Raw genomic sequence first — 19636 nt, 5'->3', positions numbered from 1 at the left:
TTTCATCTGCAGCTAGTTTCTTCCAAGATGAAGTTTACAGCCGAGTGGCTGATCTAAACAGCAAAGTGAATGTATTCGCAGCGGATTTGTATGCCCACCCGAACTGCATGTGTGCGTACATTAGAAAATATGAATGTACAATGAGCTCCCAGCAGCATCGTAACTGCCAACCTTCAGTTAGTTTGAAAAAGCAAATGAGGTTTTAAATCCACTCTTGAGTGCTGGCTACGGGTTTACAGAGATCAGAGAAATAATGGTCAGCTTTGATGAAACCGTATTGATCCGTAAGAATGAAATTAACATTTTTCTGGTGAGAATGTACAATGGCAGAATTCGTTTTTGTCAGTCTAACAAAACAAATGAGCCACTTATGGTGTTTTCAGCTGATTTGACTCCTGAAATTCTTGCTGCCAAAAATAAGATCACAGGGTGCAGTAAATTCTGAAGGAAGCACTTTAAGAAACGTCCAGAAAGATTTAGATCTTGAACTTAATGGCAAATTTTGTCCCAGAGTGCCACAAATCATGAGTCAACAAGAATGCCTGATGTTGTGTTAATATTTTTATCATTGTTCAATATCAGCAAAGCAAGACTGTTACAAGCTAAAGTTCTTGAGTTCAGAACTGAAGCCGACAACATTGATAGGCCTTGAAGATAATAAGCGAAGAAGTGGAAGACAATCCCATGAAAAAACAGGCTTATGCTGTGTAACTGTACTGTCTTTTCCAAATCATGTTTTATGAATTACACCACGGCAAAAAGAAAACTCCGCTACACATGATGACTGCCCATGCAATCTATGACAAGTGCAAAAGTAGAGAGTTATTCACTTCAATTAATAAAATTGGTGTATCAACGAGTTATAATGGCATAGTACGGAGCAGGAACTTGTTAGCAACTCATGCTGTAAAATCTTGTGAATTCGGCAGCACACAACTTCCAAATCACTTCACCAGGAAAGGATTTACAATTGCTGCTCTTGACAATAAACAAACGAAGCTGCAAATATTCTTGCCAACATGTGCAAAATCATTCCAAGCCATCAACACGTCCCAGTCTACCAGAAAGTTTCAAAGTCATTAAGGACCTGGATGATCTTCTACTTGCCGATTTAACTGAATTTATCAAATCGCTTATTTGGTATGAAACTGAAGGATGAAGAAAAGCCTGTTCCTCTGTGGGGTGGAATTCACACTCTGATCTCCCCAAATACCGTCTCACTGAAGAAGGTTGGGTCAGTAATACCATCTCCAGTCACAAAGTATGCAACAACCTATCTTTCTGTAATGAAGCTGTTTTCCGCACTGTAGCTGAGGTTTTTATAAGAATTTGAGTAGAATTTGATGATATTTATCCAATGATGGACGTTTTCCACATGACAAAAGTTGTGTTGTGGTGTGCAGGAAGTTATCTCAGTGGATGTGGCATAGACGATGCACTTATTGAGGCTGAACTCTTTGGAAGCAAAACTGTGCAGTCAGTATTGAGCGGAACTCTTTGTTAGTTCTTTACAAGGTATGCTCATCTTATCTGAGGCTATAGAAACAATGTGTTGGAATGCTTTCTGGAACAAGAATGACAAATTAGGTTTTGCATATCTTATCTCAGAAGTGAACAAAGCACAGGTTGTACTTTACGCAGCAGACCTAATGCAAAGCCAGGCAATATTCAATACACACAGTTCAAAATCAGAAACGGAAAAAACAAGTTTGTAGAGTGTGTCAAAGCATGTGAAAAAAATTCACATCTGTGCAAGTACTGGGGGAAATGCTTTAGACATGATAGCTCTAGTTAAAAAATCATTGGTACATGCTGATCAGGAAGGTGTTTGGGAGCTGCCCGTAAAGACTGTGGAGTCACTGATTATTGTGTTTTGAGAATTCAATTGCATAAACTGCCTGAGATATGGAGCCTGGTATTTGGAAAGAGTGAAGGGGCTAGAGGTGTACAAAACCATATCTCTACAGAAAATTCATCCAAAAATATTTTGTGGTGAAAGACAGAGAGGGAAGGTTCAATGTTGTGCTCCGGTGATGAAACTGGAACAGACGATCCAGAGATCACAGAAAAGCTCCAAGGGAATTGTTGGTCAGACACGTGAAAGTGAATATGTTGCTCAGTGGCAGCTGGTTTACCATGAAGGTCTTTCTATTTGCAATGGCAAATTAAAAATGAATGGACCATTGTAAAACTGTTACTCATTGAAAGCTGTTGTTGTTGTGGACTATGTAACAATTGCGAATGGTCAAGATTTCATACAGGCAAAACTTAGGAAAGGTCGTTCAGACTGTTCTACATATATCAAAGTTAGTGTGCATCTTGCAGGAACTGCACGTTATCTTTGATAGTTATCTTGAACTATCTGTCAAAGAATGTGAGAGTATCAGACAAATGTCTTCAAGTGGAACAATCGACATCGCCTCATCAAAAATTAAAACTTGATAAATTCTGGTCATCAACAAGATGAACTTGGAAATGTTAATTCACCAAAACACTGCTGATGCTTCAGTGAACACTGAATTTCCAATTATTGCAAGTGGAATGGTTGTCAATGAGAAGTTGGTGCCCGCAGAAAGATATTCAAAAGGTATAGGCTGTATTCAAAAACTTAACAGCAAATTGGAGGAATGCTGACCTTTGTGTTTTGCCGCATGTTGAGTGGGCTGTTCAAAATTATTCCAGTCAAGTCATTGTACTGTCAAATGACACAGATGTTATTATCGTGCTACTTAGATGTGTTGCAGTGCTCATAAGTCACGGATTGTCAGAGTTATGGATATGTTATGGAAGAGCAAGAAAAGGCACTTAATCCAGCTTTGAACCAAAGATGCCCAGTGTTCTTATCAAGGCACATATTCTTACGGGTGATGAAGGTATGAGGGAAATTGGAACAAAGCTTGAAGCTTTAACTGCTAAACCGGTGAAGTTTCTAAAAGGATTTGCTGAGACAGAAGAAGAATGTGACTTTAAAAACGTAGAAAAATATTTTGTGTGTTTGGAAAAGGAGTTCTGACTGTCACACATTTGACGATCTTTGGTACAATGAGTTCAAGAGATCAGTCCCGCTAACGGACCTTCTATGATGTCATTTTCTGTGCGTGGTCACATTAATAGAGCGTTCTACTTGATCGTAAGATGTGTAAATGTTTTTAATCATGCATATGTAGAGAAAGATCCGTGTGAATTTGGTTGAGAAGATAATGATGGGGTGCTAACACCCACAAAATTTCTCAAGGCTCTACCCACAGAACTTACATGAACATGTACTTGCAAAACATTTGCTACAAAAAGATTTCCCTGTCGAAATGCTCTGCTCAAATGTTCAACATTCTGCACATGTACCACAAGAAACTGCAGAAACAAATCAAGTGAACCATGAAAATGTTTCTAGAACAGGAGTGATGAACATTTTGTCATGTTCAGTTCATAAACATTGTTTGTTGTATACATAAAAGGATTAAAAACATTTTTTCATTTCTATATATGCCTCTCCTTCCTCTGTTGTAGCAGCCATTTTGGAAAATGGCAGAAGGGTTGCTCTGAGAAGTTATTTTTCTGTCTCTATAAGACTGCTTGACCCCCAAAACCTATGTTTTGACACCAAAATGAAGTATGTAGGTCTCATGGTTCCTGAAATATTACATCATCACTGCAACACATCTGTCATGTTTAAAAATGTTGTCCAGAAAATTTCGGTCTGGGTCAGCAATGTAAACCAAAGCTAAAATGCTTCTTTAATGATCCAAAAATGCAAATCAAAAATGAAAATATCTGTACAACTATTTTTTTATGGAGGCATATCAGGGGGTCGGGATTGTTTGTGACTTTAATTGTTGGTCATTTGCAGCTTCATGACTAAAATGAATCCTTCTGAGATAATGTGAGGGTGTTATCTGTTGTGGCCTGCAGTGTGTTACTCTGATTAAAACACAAAAAGAAGTTTGCTCTAGGTGTGATGTGACTATGTATTACTAAATTAAATATATATTTTTATGATACTTGTTTTTTCCTAAACTCTAAATCTTTTTGCACATTTAGCAGCAGCCTTATACTGTGTCTAAAACATGTTTTAACATAGTGACTTATAAACAGTGACTTAAATCACAGGCTGGAAGCTTGCAACACTAACAATTAACATGCTACTCTTCCCAAATAAGGATTTGTTCAATGACTGTCTTATACATACAGACATCTACAGTGTTGGTATTAACTGTTTTAATACAGTCTGCCCCACTCCATTCCGAAACAGTCTGCCACACTCCAATCTTCCACATTGCAATCCAAAACAGTCTGTACCACTCCAATCTGCCCTTCCTCAATCCAAAGCAATCTGCTCTACTCCAATCTGCCCAATCCAAAACAATCTGCCCTACCCCAATCCAAAACAATCTGCCCTATTCCAATCCAAAACAATCTGCCCTACTTCAATCTACCCCACTCAATCCAAAACAATCTTCCGAACTCGAATCTGCCCCACTTCTATCCATACTAATCTGCCCTACTCCAGTCAGCCTCACTCCAATCTGCCCCCCTCCAATACAAAACAGTCTGCCTCACTCCCATCTGCACCACTCCAATCCAAAACATTCTCTGCCCCACTCTGAACCAAAACAATCTGCTCCATTCAATCTGCTGCAATCCAAAACAATCTTCCCCACTCCAGTCCAAAACAATTTTCCCCACTCATTCTTACAACACCAGCCTGCCCCATTGAGTCCAAAGAAATCTGCCTGTCTCCAGTCTGGCCCACTCAGTCCTAAACAATGTGCCCCACTCCAATCAAAAACAGTCTTCCCCACTCCAGTCCAAAACAATCTGCCCCACTCCAATCCAGAGCAATCTGCCCCAAACCAATCCAATACAATCTGCCTCACACCAATTTAAATCAGTCTGCTCCACTCCCATCTGCCCCACCCCCATCTGCCCCACCCCAGTTCATACCAATCTGCCCCACCCCAATCCAAAAAAATCTGCCCCTCTCCAATCTGTCCCACTTTAATCCAGTACAATCTGCCCCACTCTAATCCATCCCACTCCAATCCAAAAAGATCTGCCCCTCTCCAATCCAAAACAATCTGCCAGTCTCTAATCTGCCCCACTCCAATCCAAAACAATCTGCCCCACTCAAACCTACTTCACTCAAAACAAATTGTCCCTTTCTAATCTGTCTCACTCTGATCATAAACAGTCTTCCCCACTCCAATCTTCCCCACTCCAGTCCAAAACAATCTACCCTGCTCCAGTATGCACCACTTCAGTCCTCCTGCTCCATTCCACCGGAATCCAATCGACCCCCAATCCACCCTAGCCCACCCAAATCCAACCTACCGCAAACCACCCCACTGCAATCCAAAACAATCTGCCTCACTCCATTCTGCCCAACTCCAATCCAACACCTCCTGCCTTACTCCAGTCTGTACCACTCAATCCAAAACAATCTGACCCTTTCCAACCTACACCACTCCAATCCACTCCACCTCACACCAATCCAAAACACCCCACTCCATCCCATTTCACCTCACTCCAATCCACCCCACACCAATCCACCCCACACCAATCCAATGCAGCCCAATCAAATTCACCTCACACACCAATCGAATCTGCCACACTGCAGTCCTATCCACCCTACTCCAATCCACCATTCTCCAGTCCACCCCACTCCAGTTCAGTTCACCTCACTCCAGTGCAACCCACACAGTCCAACCCAGTTCACCCACTCAGATCCATTCCACCCCATTGTAATCCAATCCACCGCAACCCAATCCACCCCACTCCATTCCACTCCAATTCCCCTCAATCCACCCCACTCCAGTCCACCTTAATCCACCCCACTCCAGTCAGCCCACTCCAAACCACCTTTAGCCACCACACTTCAAAATGCCCACCCCACACCAGTCCAATCCACCCCAGTCCACTCAAATCCAGACTCCAGACCACTCAACTCGAGTCCATTCCATTCCAATCCACCTCATTCCAGTCCACCCCACTACAAAAATCCACACCACTCCAGTCCAGTTCTATCCAACCCCAGTCCAATCAAATCCACCCTCATCCAATCCACACCACTCAGTACAGTCCACCCCAGTCACTACAGTCCACCTCGCTCCAGTCGAGTGCACTCCACTGCAATCCACTCCAGTCCATCCCACCCCATCTGATTCACCCCACTCAGTCTGATTCAACCCACTCCATCCAATCCACCCACTCCAAACCAACTCACCTCGATGCACCCCATCCCAATGCACTCCACCCCACCCCAGTCCACCACACTCCAATTCACCCTTCTCCAATCCAGTACACCCAAATCAAAACCACCCAATCGAATCCACCCCACTCCAGTGCACTCCACCACACCCCAATCAACCCCACCCCAATCCAGTCCACCTCACACCATTTAATCCAGTCCACCCCTTTCCACTCCCATCCACTCCAGTCTATTGCTGCCCATTCCACTCCAGTCTACTTCAGTCCATCTCGCTCTACCCCAATCCAGTCCGCCCCACCCCACTCCAATCCAGCCCACCCTACCGCAGTCCAATCCAGTCCAACCCACCCAACTTTATTCCAACACCCTCTAGTCTCATCCACCCCCCCCACCCCAATCCAGTAAACCCCACACCGTTTATATAACTCCAATTCAATCCACCCACCCCAATCCAACTTAAACTACCCCACCTCACTCCAATCCACATCACCCCATTTCAATCCAGCCCACTCATTCCAACCACTCCAATCCACCCCACCCCACTCTACCCCAATCCAATCCATCCACTCTACTCCAATCCACCAGACTGCCACAACCCAGTCTACCAGGTTCCACTCTACACCACTTCCCTGTGCTCTACGACACTCTCTGCACACTGAACCACTGAACTCTACTCCCTTGTACTCAACTCTACAACACAGTAAACATCCTGAACAATGACGCCGGAACCACGACGTTGTTATTAACGCAAGCGGAACCACACTTGTGTTAACGACTCCCTTTTTCTGTGCCTTAACCACGCATGTGCTGAACAACGCACATGCTTGTTAAGGCAGAGAAAAAGGGAGTCAGCATTGGGAGATGACGCAGTCAGGTAAGTGGGGCTGGGAGGTAGTTTTGTTTTTGGGGCAGGGGTGGGGCATCTGGGTAATTTAGTTTTTAGTGGCGGAGTGGAGGGGTAGGGGTAATTGGTTTTTTTGGGGCGTGTGGGGAGGCTGGTTTTTAGGGGTTGGGTGGGGGTCATTTTGTTTTTAGGAGTGGGGGTGGGGTGGTGGGTTTTTAGCAGCAGGGGTGGGGCGTCTGGGTAATTTTGTATTTAGGGCGGGTGGGGGTTGGATTTTAGGGGTGGGAGTAATTTTGTATTGTGGGCGGGGGTGTCGAGTTTTAAGGGGTGGGGAGTCAGGGTAATTTTGTGTTTAGGGCAGGGTGGGGGTCGGGGTAGGACGCGGTCAGGTAAGTGTGGCTGGGAGAGGGTTGGGGTAGTTTTTAGGGGTGGGAGGTGGTTGGTTTTTTTTTTTTTTTGTTTTTTTAGTGGGGGGTGAGGGGGTCGGGGCAATTTTGTTTTTAGGGGCAGGGTAGTTTTATTTTTGAGGGTGGGGTCAGTTGTTTTTATGGCGGGTGGGGGGTTGGGGTCGTTTTTTAGGGCTCAGGGTGGGTGCAGGACATAGGGGTCGTTTTTAGGGGCTGGTGGATGGTCGCAGTAGTTTTATTTTTGGGGTGGGTGGGGGGAGTCAGGGTAGTTTTATTTTGTGGGTGGGGGTAGTTTTATTTTTGGGGTGAGGGGTCCATTGCTTTTAGGGCGTGTGGGGGTGTCGGGTAGGTTTTAGGGCTCAGGGTGGGTGGGTATCAGGGTAGTTTTTAGGGATGTTGGGGGAGGTCGGGGTAGTTTTATTGTTATGGGGGGATGGCATGCGAAAACCACGCATGCCATTCCACACCTGCCTTTACAATAAAAAATTGTTGTAAAGGAATGCGTTGTACAAGCATTCGTGGAAACGACACGGTCGTTGTTCAGGCATGCGTGGTTGGCACGTGCGTGTGTTCCATCATACATCCCAGCAACACTCGACTCTCCCACTCCACTCTGACACTCTACTCCAACAAATTCACTCTACAACACCACTCCACTCTGACACACCACGATACTAACTTTTAGCCATGCTGAACAGCAGCCACACTGGTGTACAACATGGCAAAAATGCATTGCCAAGCCAAATAGCTCTTGACTATGCGAGACCTGTCGGCTTTGCCAGTGCTTGTTTTTACAGCGTGTGTGTTCCTGCTCCCCTGATAATGCCCTCAGAAAGCAACCCAAGGGCACCTCCAAAGAAGCCGAGTTTGTATGACAAGCACATTGCCTCATTTCTCAGTGTGGAGTATGCGGATTTGGCCAGAGACAAGAAGTTGCCCATAAATTATCATTGGCTTCAGTCCGCATGACTAGCAATTCAAATGAGCGATGCCGGCCCTTTCGTGTGCCTGTGCATAGCTGTCAGTTGGGAAATAATGCACAGTGGCCTTTCCATCTGATAAATGAAGTCTGCTGAGTTAGGTTATCCATTTATTTAATAGAAGGAAGCCTTTTGCATACCATTTTCTTTTCCTTTCAGTGCCTTCGTGTACTCTGGCATTTGCAGCAGCCGCGTCCCCTCTCCCTTTTCAGACTCTTAAGGTCCACGTTGGCTCATTTGTCCTTTTTTCTATGAGAAAGTGGCAGACTGACGCCCTGGCCAGTAAACCACTTGGACAAAATACTGCCACAGGTTGTACCTTCTTGGCCATGTTGGCCTGGGTTTCCCCCACCTCAGTACTAGAACAGATTCCAATTAGCGCAGAATATCATTTGAAACTGTTTGTTTAATCTTATGTTTCTGAGTTCCAACAAGAGTGCAAGGTGAGGCCAGTGTTTGTGGACGGGGGGGAAATGTTAAACTAAAATAATATTACAGGAACTGCACGATTTTGTGCACTCTGGTGCCTTAGCAGCCTTTGACGTCCTGCACTTCTCTTGGGCAGCCACACCATGCTCATCGTGCTTGTCAGAGGTCATGCCTTCCTGCCACATGGCTCTGAAGCAGCACCCGCTGGAGTTTGTTCATACCCTGCTGCATCCTTTTACTTGAAAAGCCTACTCCTTCTTCAGGCACAAAGTTTCTGATGGTTCTTACTCCATGGCCAACTAAATATTGTGTTAGAGGACCCTCCTGCATGTCCTTTCTTATCCGTTAGCCCTTGTCAGTCGTCCGCAGTTAATGAAACCCTTGGGATTAACATCTTCATGGCTCGTGGCACTTAGCTTCTCTCAAGTCAGAGCTGCACCATTCACATATATTCACACAGTGATCCAACCGAACCGAGATCACAATCCTAGAATCATGCACAACCTGCTTTCATAACCCGCCTGTCAGCAGACATAACAATAAAACGAATCGAAAGATCAGGTGAGCAGGGATCCTGGAGTCCCTCTTAAGCACCCATTTGGTTAAGCACCCTCCATTTCAGAACACCCTAAATTTAAAAACTGCCAAGTAGAATGATGGGATTTGAAAGGTGAATATCTTGAACATTAGGTAGATTGTATTGACATCCCTATTGGTATGCAGAAGGTTTGGTGCAGAAAACTGGGTCTTTTTTTTCCAAAAATGACACAAAGTTGGTGATTTTTGTATGTGTTTTTCAGTAGCTATGTATACAAAGTAATATGCTGACCTATGGGGCAAATGTTTACAGAGCATTTAAATGGGTCTTTCTACCTCCATATGTCTTTCAGCCCTAACCGTTTACTTTGTGAGTTTCCCCTATCCCTGGGCCAAATACTGCTTCCTTTTTTAGGAATTTCTATCCCCTGTTTTCTCTGCTTTCTGTCTCAGCCCATGTTTCCTTCTACTTGTAGGACTTTGTAAGAGAGTATGTGTTTTTAGTTTGCTTTGTTCCTGGTTTTGCACCAAGCTGTTGCTTTCACCGCTCATTTCCTATGTTTGTTCCCTTTTACTTTTCATCCTCTCTCCTTCTATTCTTTGTGCAGCATCACAATATCAGCAAGCCACACGTTTTTAGTGTTGCTTTTAATAATGATTTCAAAACACATGAAAGGCTTCGCGCTATCGCTGTTCAGTAATCACTCGTTTAATTTTAACAACGTGCTTTTTGGTACGTGTTTCATGATTTGTAGGATGTCTTGGGCATGATTGCAATGCTTTATTCAGAAATGGTGTGCATTTTAAATTGGTTTCTGTTTGCACGGTTACAGGTTGGATAGAACACTTTTGTGTTAAAATAACATGTTGTAAAGCGCTTTTTTGCTTGTTGGCCAGTTGTATTGCACTTCTTCCATAGTTTAATGTGTACTTTGTAACAATGATTACCATAATATACTATGCAATGACGAGCTGTATCATATCATACCATACCATGCCTTACTATATAATGACTGTATCATACCATTCTTTACAATGATAGACCATACCATCTTATACAACAGTCCATATCATATCATACCCTACAGTGACAAACCATACCTTACCAACCTATTCCATACCATACAGTACAATGTCATGTTCCAGTATTTGTTAGCGCAAGAGCTAGCGTAAGACAAAAACAGTGTGCAAGTGCGAGAAGTGCAATGCCATTCCGAACAAGATAAGGTAATTACTTTATATACAGCTAGAGTTGGAAAGCTATATCCTTGGCCGATGATAGAATCGTGGCCAGAGCCAATAAAATCTAGCTTTTCATAAAGACCACTAAAAGCTGCCTTCACCGTGGTTATATCTGGGATGACCCGGATACTGGCTCAATTAATCACAAATCCCTAAGCAACCTCTGTAACTTCTCACCTTTACGGTTAAACACAGTCAAGTCCACAAGATCTAAGTTTGGTGTTTGACCTAATTCCAATTTCCAGCGATGTTCAACGTTATTTTTCAAAAACTTATTTCAGTTAATATCAGTCAATTCTGTGCTGACATTAGCTCTACGATTCAGACCATCCAAAGTTGCTCCTAATTACCTTGACATAGTAGCCTCTTCTAACTGGGACAGTTAGGAAGGAGTCCCTCCAAAGCTGTGCTGGAAGGGAGTTTCCGTTGAAGGAGGATTTGTGGAGCCCATGCATTCATTGGTTAGTAGGCAACTTTTCAAAGGGCATTGCTCACAACACTTCTCTTTTCTTTGACAGTCTGTAGTACCCGTAGGACCGGACCGACAATATTGGAACACTCCTGCATGCATGCAAGTGGCAATTCTCTTACAAAATATAGTATGCATTAGACTGCATTGAATTTTTTCACATGGGACCCATAACATGTTTCTTCTTGGGTGCAAACACCATATTGTAGTAGTTCTGTAGGATTTGGAAATGTAATGTTCATTTGTCTGAGCTGTATCTCCTTTTTGCAAACTAAGTCATGTAGACTTTTGGATGTGGCTTCGTTAACTGGTGCACTGTGCAGTGGAGAGGAAGATCTGCACTGACATTGCAGGTTGACTTTGATGGTACGACAGATAATTGAGTTAACAGCTGCTAATCCACGACCCAGCAGTGGCTCCTCCACTATGTGGAAGGAGCTCCTTACCCCACTTCACCCCCTCCACCCCCACCTCCCCAAGGCAGCAGCCACTGCAAATTGAAAAATAGAAACGATAATAAAGTTTATTATCGTTTTTATTTTTCAAGGAGCGGGCCAAAGGGATGACTAGCAATGAGAGGAGTGGTGTGCACTCTCAGTAGTGCGCATGTGTGTTTGGCTGTTGCTGGGTTGGAGACAGCAGGCAGAGGCTCCCAGTCTGCCTCGGAGCTCCAAGCCAGGGCGCTCCAGCCAATCCTAACGCTGCTTTTATGCTGCCAGCTGCATGAGAGCAGCATTACAATTGGCCACAGGGCAGGCTGAGAGCCTGTGTCTGCTGTGAGTGAGGACAGAGTGACGCAGCAGAGGGAGCAAGTAAGGTTAGTTTTTTTTCCCATTATTTTTTAATTTGTATTGTTTTTTGTGCCTCCACCCTACCGCTTTGCCCATATTGGAGCCTTCCCTGCCAAAACCCCAACATGTGTGCCCATATAACTATGTGCAGGTCTTCTTCATCCTCGATGTCTATTTTGCAGCCTGGCCTGTCTGTCCAAAGTCTTAGAAACAGTTAAAAAGGTGTTTATAAGAAAGTATGCAAAACAAATTAAAATGGGTGTCCCTTCTGTTAAGTAAGTCCGTGTATTGGAGGATCCAGCTGCCTTGATTGTCGTGTAACTGACTTTTTCTGTAAGTTGGGTTCCCAACCTGTTGTTCCTCCTTATTGTGTGTGCAGGACATGTGGTTGCTATCAAAAATATATTTATGCATTTCACGTTTCATCGTATTTTACTCTGTTTCTCATCGCCCATGTTGTTTTTTGTTTTGCAGTTGCTTGCTTTCTTACAAGGCCTCTTCACCTTTTATCATCATGGCTATGAATTGGCAAAAGACTTTAGCGATTTTAAAACGGAGCTGACGATCAGTATACAGAATGTAAGTACACAAAACTGCTAGCCTCTTTTGGTGTAACAGGTTTTGCTGGTTGGGGAACATTAGCCACGTATTGTTTTTTGGAAGACAATAGGGTTGTATGTCGTTGCCACAACGTGTGTTCTTGTTTGGTGAATGTGCAGAGCCCTAGTGCCTCTGTGTATTTCTGCCTTAGTTTCTATGTGTATTAATGGGTATTCAGCACAAGGTAAACAATTCCCTGGTGTATTTTGAGTTACATTTTCCCACACCTTTGTAAATCTTGGCTCTTCCAGCAACTGTTGTAAACTTGCTGCTGAATACCTCACATTGAAATCATTGTATCTTCAACCCTTTCACTTTGACAGGTGACACCTTTTCCTTGGCTTTTTTTTTTTTGTTGTTGTAAGAAAAGAGGTAATATACCAGTTTTTTGTTGTTTTATTTTTTTGTATTTATGAGATAACCTTGGTCGGCCTCGCCTTTGCATGTGTATGTAGTACAAACCCCCAATTTACCCTTGCATAATCTTTTTCATTATTTTTTTGCCTTCTAGTTCTCTCCATTGTTTAATTTAAAGAGAAAGCCCGTGCTTTCTTCATTCTTTTCCCCCATTTTGTTTGCCCATGCCAAGACAACATCCATCTGAAGCAGAACTGGAAAACAGAAGATTGTTGCATGCCACCGCGTTCCTTCCTTAATTTTGTCATTTGAAAACATAGCTCACTTCTTTATATACTATACATTATTTTCATTTCTGCTTTCATAATTGTATGAATTGTGTGACATTTTGGAACCCATAAAATAATCAATATTTGATGTAGTGTTGCTGCGGAGTTTCAGATATTATCATATTAGTATTCCGCTGTCGGCTAGTTTCATTAAAAGAGGTAAAGTCATGATAAGACAAAGTAATTGGACACAAACGGAGATACTTTTGACGCAGCTTGAATGTATTCTTATATTATATTATTAGCTCTGAGTTTTTATTGTTCTGTGGTTGTTTTTAACTACTAAAGTGCAATACCAGGTGAGTTACCATGGAGAATCAGCTCCTAGCTTGCAGTTGTGTCTTCATCCTTTCTAGAAAGGTATCCTTTACTGAACGGTGCTGACCTTTGAGACAAGTAAATGTAAAACCTGAGAACTGCAATTACAGTCCACTAACTAATCCTTGAAAAGTGTCAGTAAGCAATTTTTTTTGCAAAAAAGGTATCTGTTCACAGAATTATCGGCAGGGCTGTCCTGATTCATTGTTCTGTTACAACATGTTTAAAATATCACAACCCTGAAATGAATGCCTGTTCCTGTCAAGAGCGGCACATTCCCAACCTAAAACCTTACATTTAAAAAGAAAGTAGTAATTGAAGAGTATGATGGCATACTTGAAGGTGGACTGTTTTGGATGCTATGCCTGAGATTGTGTTCCTCTTCTTTCTCGTAAGGTGTCTCAAAATGAATGGATCTCAGATTCTCCATCATTAGCTCTTTCACAGAGTTACATACACTGATTTACTCTACCTCATCAGCCTGGAAACCTTATGTGTATATGACACAGGATTATAATATGAACTATGGGCCGGTGATTCAGCCCACATCAGTCATTGGCTAACTCCATTTCGGCATCACTAATCACTTTTTGCTCTTCCACAAGGCACACCTCAGCACACAAAGTAGTTTGCCTCCAGTACCAGGGATTACCATGGCAAGTTGAGCTTTTTGAGAGCAAAAAAAGGTCCCCCTTTTTTTTTTTTAAATATATGTTTGCGCAGGCCCATTAGCTCCCAAAACAGTAGATTTACAAAAGCAATGTCAAAATAAAACATGAACAAACATAGTCGAAAGTCTTGTAGCCAGTGCCAGGCCTGTTGCCTTTGTCAGTACTTCTGTGGAGGAGTCAAGAAGTAGCTCTTTATTTAAGCAGTGTTTTAACCCCTTCCCTGCCCTGCCTTTTCCCCTCAGGTGCCAGGCCTTTTTTGGGCTATTTAGGGCAGTTTGCGCTTAGCCCCTCATAACGTTTTGTCCACATAGGCTACCCACGCCAAATGTGCGTCCTTTTTTCCAACATCCTAGGGATTCTAGAGGTACCCAAACTTTGTGGTTTCCCATGAAGGAGACCAAGAAATTAGCCAAAAAATTCGTTTTTTTTTCTTTAAAAAAAATGGGGAAAAAAGGCTGCAGAAGAAGGCTTGTGTTTTTTCCCTGAAAATAGCATCAACAAAGGGTTTGCGGTGCTAAAATCACCATCTTCCCATCTTTCAGGAACAGGCAGACTTTAATCAGAAAACCCGAATTTTCAACACAATTTTGGCATTTTACTGGGACATACCCCATTTTTACTATTTTTTGTGCTTTCAGCCTCCTTCCAGTTAGTGACAGAAATGGGTGTGAAACCAATGCTGGATCCTAGAAAGCTAAACATTTCTGAAAAGTAGACACAGTTCTGAATTCAGAAAAGGGTCATTTGTGTAGCTCCTACAACGGTTTCCTACAGAAAATAACAGCTGAAATAAAAATATATTGAAATTGAGGTGAAAAAACAGCCATTTTTCTCCACGTTTTACTCTCTAACGTTTTCCGGCAAAGTCAGATTTTTGAAAGCAACATACCATTACATCTGCTGGACTCTTCTGGTTGCAGGGATATATAGCGCTTGTAGGTTCATCAAGAACCCTAGGTACCCACAACCAATAAATGAGCTGCACCTTGCAATGGGTTTTCATTCTATACCGGGTATACAGCAATTCATTTGCTGAAATATAAAGAGTGAAAAAATGGTATCAAGAAAACCTTTGTATTTCCAAAATGGGCACAGGATAAGGTGTTGAGAAGCAGTGGTTATTTGCACATCTCTGAATTCCGGGGTGCCCATACTAGCGTGTGAATTACAGGGCATTTCTCAAATAGACCTCTTTTTTACACACTGTCTTACATTTGGAAGGAAAACATGTAGAGAAAGACAAGGGACGGTAACACTTGTTTTGCTATTCTGTGTTCTCCCAAGTCTCCCGATAAAAATGGTACCTTACTTGCATGGTTAGGCCTAATGCTCGCGACAGGAAACGCAACATGGACACATCACATTTTTACATTGAAATCTGATGTGTTTTTTGCAAAGTCCCTAGCTGTAGATTTTGTCCTCTAGCTCAGCCAGCACCCAGGGAAACCTACCAAACCTGTGCATTTTTTAAAACTAGACACCTAGGGGAATCCAGGATGGTGTGCCTTGTGGGGCTCTCACCAGATTCTGTTAGCCAGAATCCTTTGCAAACCTCAAAAGTTGGCCAAAAAACACTTTTTCCTCACATTTTGGTGACAGAAAGTTCTGAAATCTGAGAGGAGCCACAGATTTCCTTCCACCCAGTGTTCCCCCAAGTCTCCCGATAAAAATGGTACCTCACTTGTGTGGGTAGGCCTAGCCCCCGCAACAGGAAATGCCCCAAAACACAACATGGACTCATCACATTTCCCCAAAGAAAACAGAGCGGTTTTTTGGACAGTGCCTAGCTGTGGATTTTGGACTCCAGCTCAGCTGGCACCTAAGGAAACCTACGAAACCTGTGCATTTTTTTAAAACACCTAGAGTAATCCAAGACTGGATGACTTGTGGGGCTCTCACCAGGTTCTGTTACCCAGAATCCTTTGCAAACCTCAAAATGTTGCCAAAAAAAGCACTTTTTCCTCACATTTCGGTGACAGAAAGTTCTGGAATGTGAGAGGAACCACACATTTCCACCCAGTGTTCCCCCAAGTCTCCAGATAAAAATGGTACCTCACTTGTGTGGGTAGGCCTAATGCCCGAAAAAGGAAATGCCCCAAAACACTATCTGGACACATTAAAATGATCAAATACTAAACTACCTGTTTACTTTGAAAAAATAATCTTCTCTGGTGGGCTTTCCAAAAATAGGCCAATCTGCCCCTTAGGGGGGCAGATATGGACAACAGTAATGTGCCCCAATGGGGAGCGACCCTTGCCCAAGGGACTGACCCCCAGAACAAAACACACACACCAATCCCTGGTGCCCAAGTGGTTTCTGCCCCCCTTGGCCTAAAATAAATTTGCCCCACCCAGGGGAACGACCCTTGCCTAAGGGGTTGCTCCCCTTGCATGAAATTGACGCAAAAAAATAAAAATCCCTGGTGTCTAGTGTTTTCTGCCCCCCTTGGGGCAGATTGGCCTAATAAAAATAGGCTGATCTGCCCCCAAGGGGGGCAGATCTGGCCTAAACACAATTTTTCCCCCCAGGGGAACGATCCTTGCCTAAGGGGTCGCTCCCCACAAGTAAAAAAGAAAGTAAACAAAAAAATATATATATCCCTGGTGTCTAGGGGTTTCTAATTATAATAGGCTGATCTGCCCCCGGGGTGGGGGGGCAGAAAAGGCCTATAAATACTTTGCCCCCCTGGATAGCGGCCCTTGCCCAAGGGGCCGCTCCCCTCATTCAATAATATTTTTTTTAAATCCCTGGTATCTAGTGGAAATGGCTTAAGAGTAATCATCAGGTAAGAAGTTCATGTAAGAATATTTAGGTTTATAAAGATTCCCTACATTGTACAGGTGGGAATGTCAAAGTATCCTTGACTATGCACGAGCTGCCCAAAAATGCACTCTTTATGAGTTGCTCATCTGTGTCTTAAGGCAGCTTTAAGGCACTCAACAATTAATGCCTCACGGTTAAGCTTAATCCAGATGACTGAGGTTTGTAAACATATTTCCTTGAATAAAAAATTAAAAAAAGACACAGATGATTGGCTTTCTTTATGAATGAGCAAGGCAATCACCTATCTTGGAATGAATAGCAAATGGCTCCCTCCTGCTTATTAAGTGAAGGGAGATGAAAATTATTCATCCAAAAGAAAGAAATTGAGGTCTGAGGAGGCATCTGCTTTGGGCAAAAGGGTGAAGTTTCAACACATGACCTTGCTTATAAAACAGAAATCTTTACATTTTCACCTTTCTCAAACCCTAAGTCTAATTACTCTGAAGCTGTCTTGTTGACAGAGCTACTTTATAAACAAAAGTGAAGTCAATGATTAGAAAGCCACTTTGGATGAGTCTTGTCTGTCTGTAGTTGCTGACCCAATTCCTAGGAATTCATGTAAAGGCAAAGAAGGTACTTTTGATGGCTTCAGAAAAAAACTACACACACTAACACAACTGTTTCATTTCAGTTTAGTCAGTGAAAAAGTGCAAGCCTCATATGAGATACATGCAGTCCAGAGAGGAGTCTTATTCAAGAAGAACTAGATGGTCTTATTAAAATGGTCTCGGTCTATCAAGAAAATGTTCATACTTATTGACAAGACCTCCTTCATCAATGAAGATCCTGGTACCAAAATGATCATGCCGGTGACAACTCATTCAGAATCTAATATTAATAAAGAAACAGCCAATAACTGTAAAAAGACAACATAACAAAGTTAGGAAAAGACATTCTTGACCTACTGCAGGAAACAGCAGCAGAAATGGATCAGACTAGCTCTGAGATATAAATTCCAGATATTTTCTTGTGGAAGGGAAAACACCTGGATGGCTGAGACCAATTTTAGACCACTGTTTTTCAAACCAGTTAGAGGAAACAAAACTTTTATATGGTGACCCATCAAAACATCATCTCTCATAATCAGAAGGGTGATTCATGTTGGAGTTCGACTCACAGATCTCAACATCAAGACTCACCAGTATGCCAATGATACCCTACTCTACTTGAAAGTCTCATCTGCTTCAGACATCCAGTGCATCAGATATTGCCTACAGGTCATCTCGACCTGGATGTCCAGCTCCTACATGAAGCTTAATACAAACAAGATAGAATTGCTGTTATTTGTCAAGAACAAGAAACCGCACAAACTTGGCTCAATGATGTAACCCTTCATGGCTTTGAACTCCAACTTTCATCAAATTCCAAGTCACTTGGATTCACCCTGAACACACACTTGGCCCTCAAGGAACACTTTGCCAAAACATTGACAGCCTGGTACTAGCAGTCTTTTTTTAAAGAAAGTGAAATCCTTCCAGAAAACCACTTAAGAGCTACTGTTCACTCCCTTGTAGGAAAGTGGCATTGTTGGCATGGTTACCCCCCACTTTTTGCCTGATATTGATGCCAACTTTGATTGAGTGTGTGCTTGGACCCTGCTAACCAGGCATCAGTTTTCTTTCAGAAACTCTGTACCTTTCTTTACACAATTGGCACACCCCTGGCACCCAGATAAGTCCCTTGTAAAAGATACACATGGTACCCAGGGCCCTGTGGCCAGGGAAGGTCCCCCAAGAGCTGCAGCATGTTATGCCATCCAGGGGGACCCCTCACCAAGCACATGTCTTTGCAGCTTGTGTGTGCCAGTGGGGAGAAAAAGGCAGAATAGACATGGCACTCCTTTCAGGGTGCCATGCCCACAAACCACTGCCTGTGGCATAGGTAAGTCACCCCTCTACCAGGCCTTACAGTGCTAAGGCAGGGTGTACTATACCACAGATGATGGCGTAGCTGCATGAGCAATATGCCCCTACAGTGTAAGTCCATTCTTAGACATAGTCAGTGCAGTGTAGCCATATTCAGTATATGCTGTGGGAGTTTGTCATTACGAACTCCACAGCTCCATAACGGCTTCACTGAATACTGGGATGTTTGGTATCAAACTTTTCAGCACAATAAACCCACACTGATGCCAGTGTTGGATTTATTGAACAATGCTCCCAGAGTTCATCTTAAAGATGCCCCCTGTATTTTACCCAATCCTTTAGTGCAGGACTGACTGGTCTGTGCCAGCCTGCCACTGAGAGACGAGTTTCTGGCCACAAGAGGTGAGAGCTGTTGTGCCGTTGATGGCCAGAAACAAAGCCTGCACTCGATGGAGGTGCTCCAAACCTCCCCCCTGCAGGACCTGTAATATATGGCTTGTGGGCCTTAAAGGCTCAAGCCTCTTGTTACAGTACCCCAGGCCTCCCCAGGTAGTGGAGTTGCCTGCCCCCCGGACAATGCCCCACTTTTGGCAGCAAGTCTGGTGGGAAAATTAGGGAAAGCAGGAAGGAGTGGCCATCCCAGCTAGGACCACCTCTAAGGTGTCCAGAGCTGAGGTGACCCACTCCCTGCAGAATCCTCCATCTTATTTTGGAGGACAGGGACCAATAAGATTAGGTTTGCATCCTCCTCCCCAGAGGGAGTGGGCA

At 43.2% G+C, this 19636-nt stretch overlaps 1 protein-coding gene across 2 annotated transcripts in view; it reads left to right on the top strand.

The window, feature by feature from the left end:
* Positions 1-19636, top strand: part of ARHGAP26 (Rho GTPase activating protein 26) — a 1945875-nt gene that overhangs the window by 493623 nt on the left and 1432616 nt on the right. For both annotated transcript variants that reach the window (XM_069244698.1, XM_069244699.1), the window contains exon 7: positions 12379-12483. In XM_069244698.1, coding sequence (XP_069100799.1) covers positions 12379-12483 — 105 coding nt within the window. The remainder of the gene's footprint in view (positions 1-12378; positions 12484-19636) is intronic.

The sequence above is a fragment of the Pleurodeles waltl genome, chromosome 7, assembly GCF_031143425.1.
Source record: "Pleurodeles waltl isolate 20211129_DDA chromosome 7, aPleWal1.hap1.20221129, whole genome shotgun sequence".
NCBI lineage: Eukaryota > Metazoa > Chordata > Amphibia > Caudata > Salamandridae > Pleurodeles > Pleurodeles waltl.
Note: the sequence above shows the minus strand (reverse complement) of the source record. Positions and strands in the feature narration are given on the sequence as shown.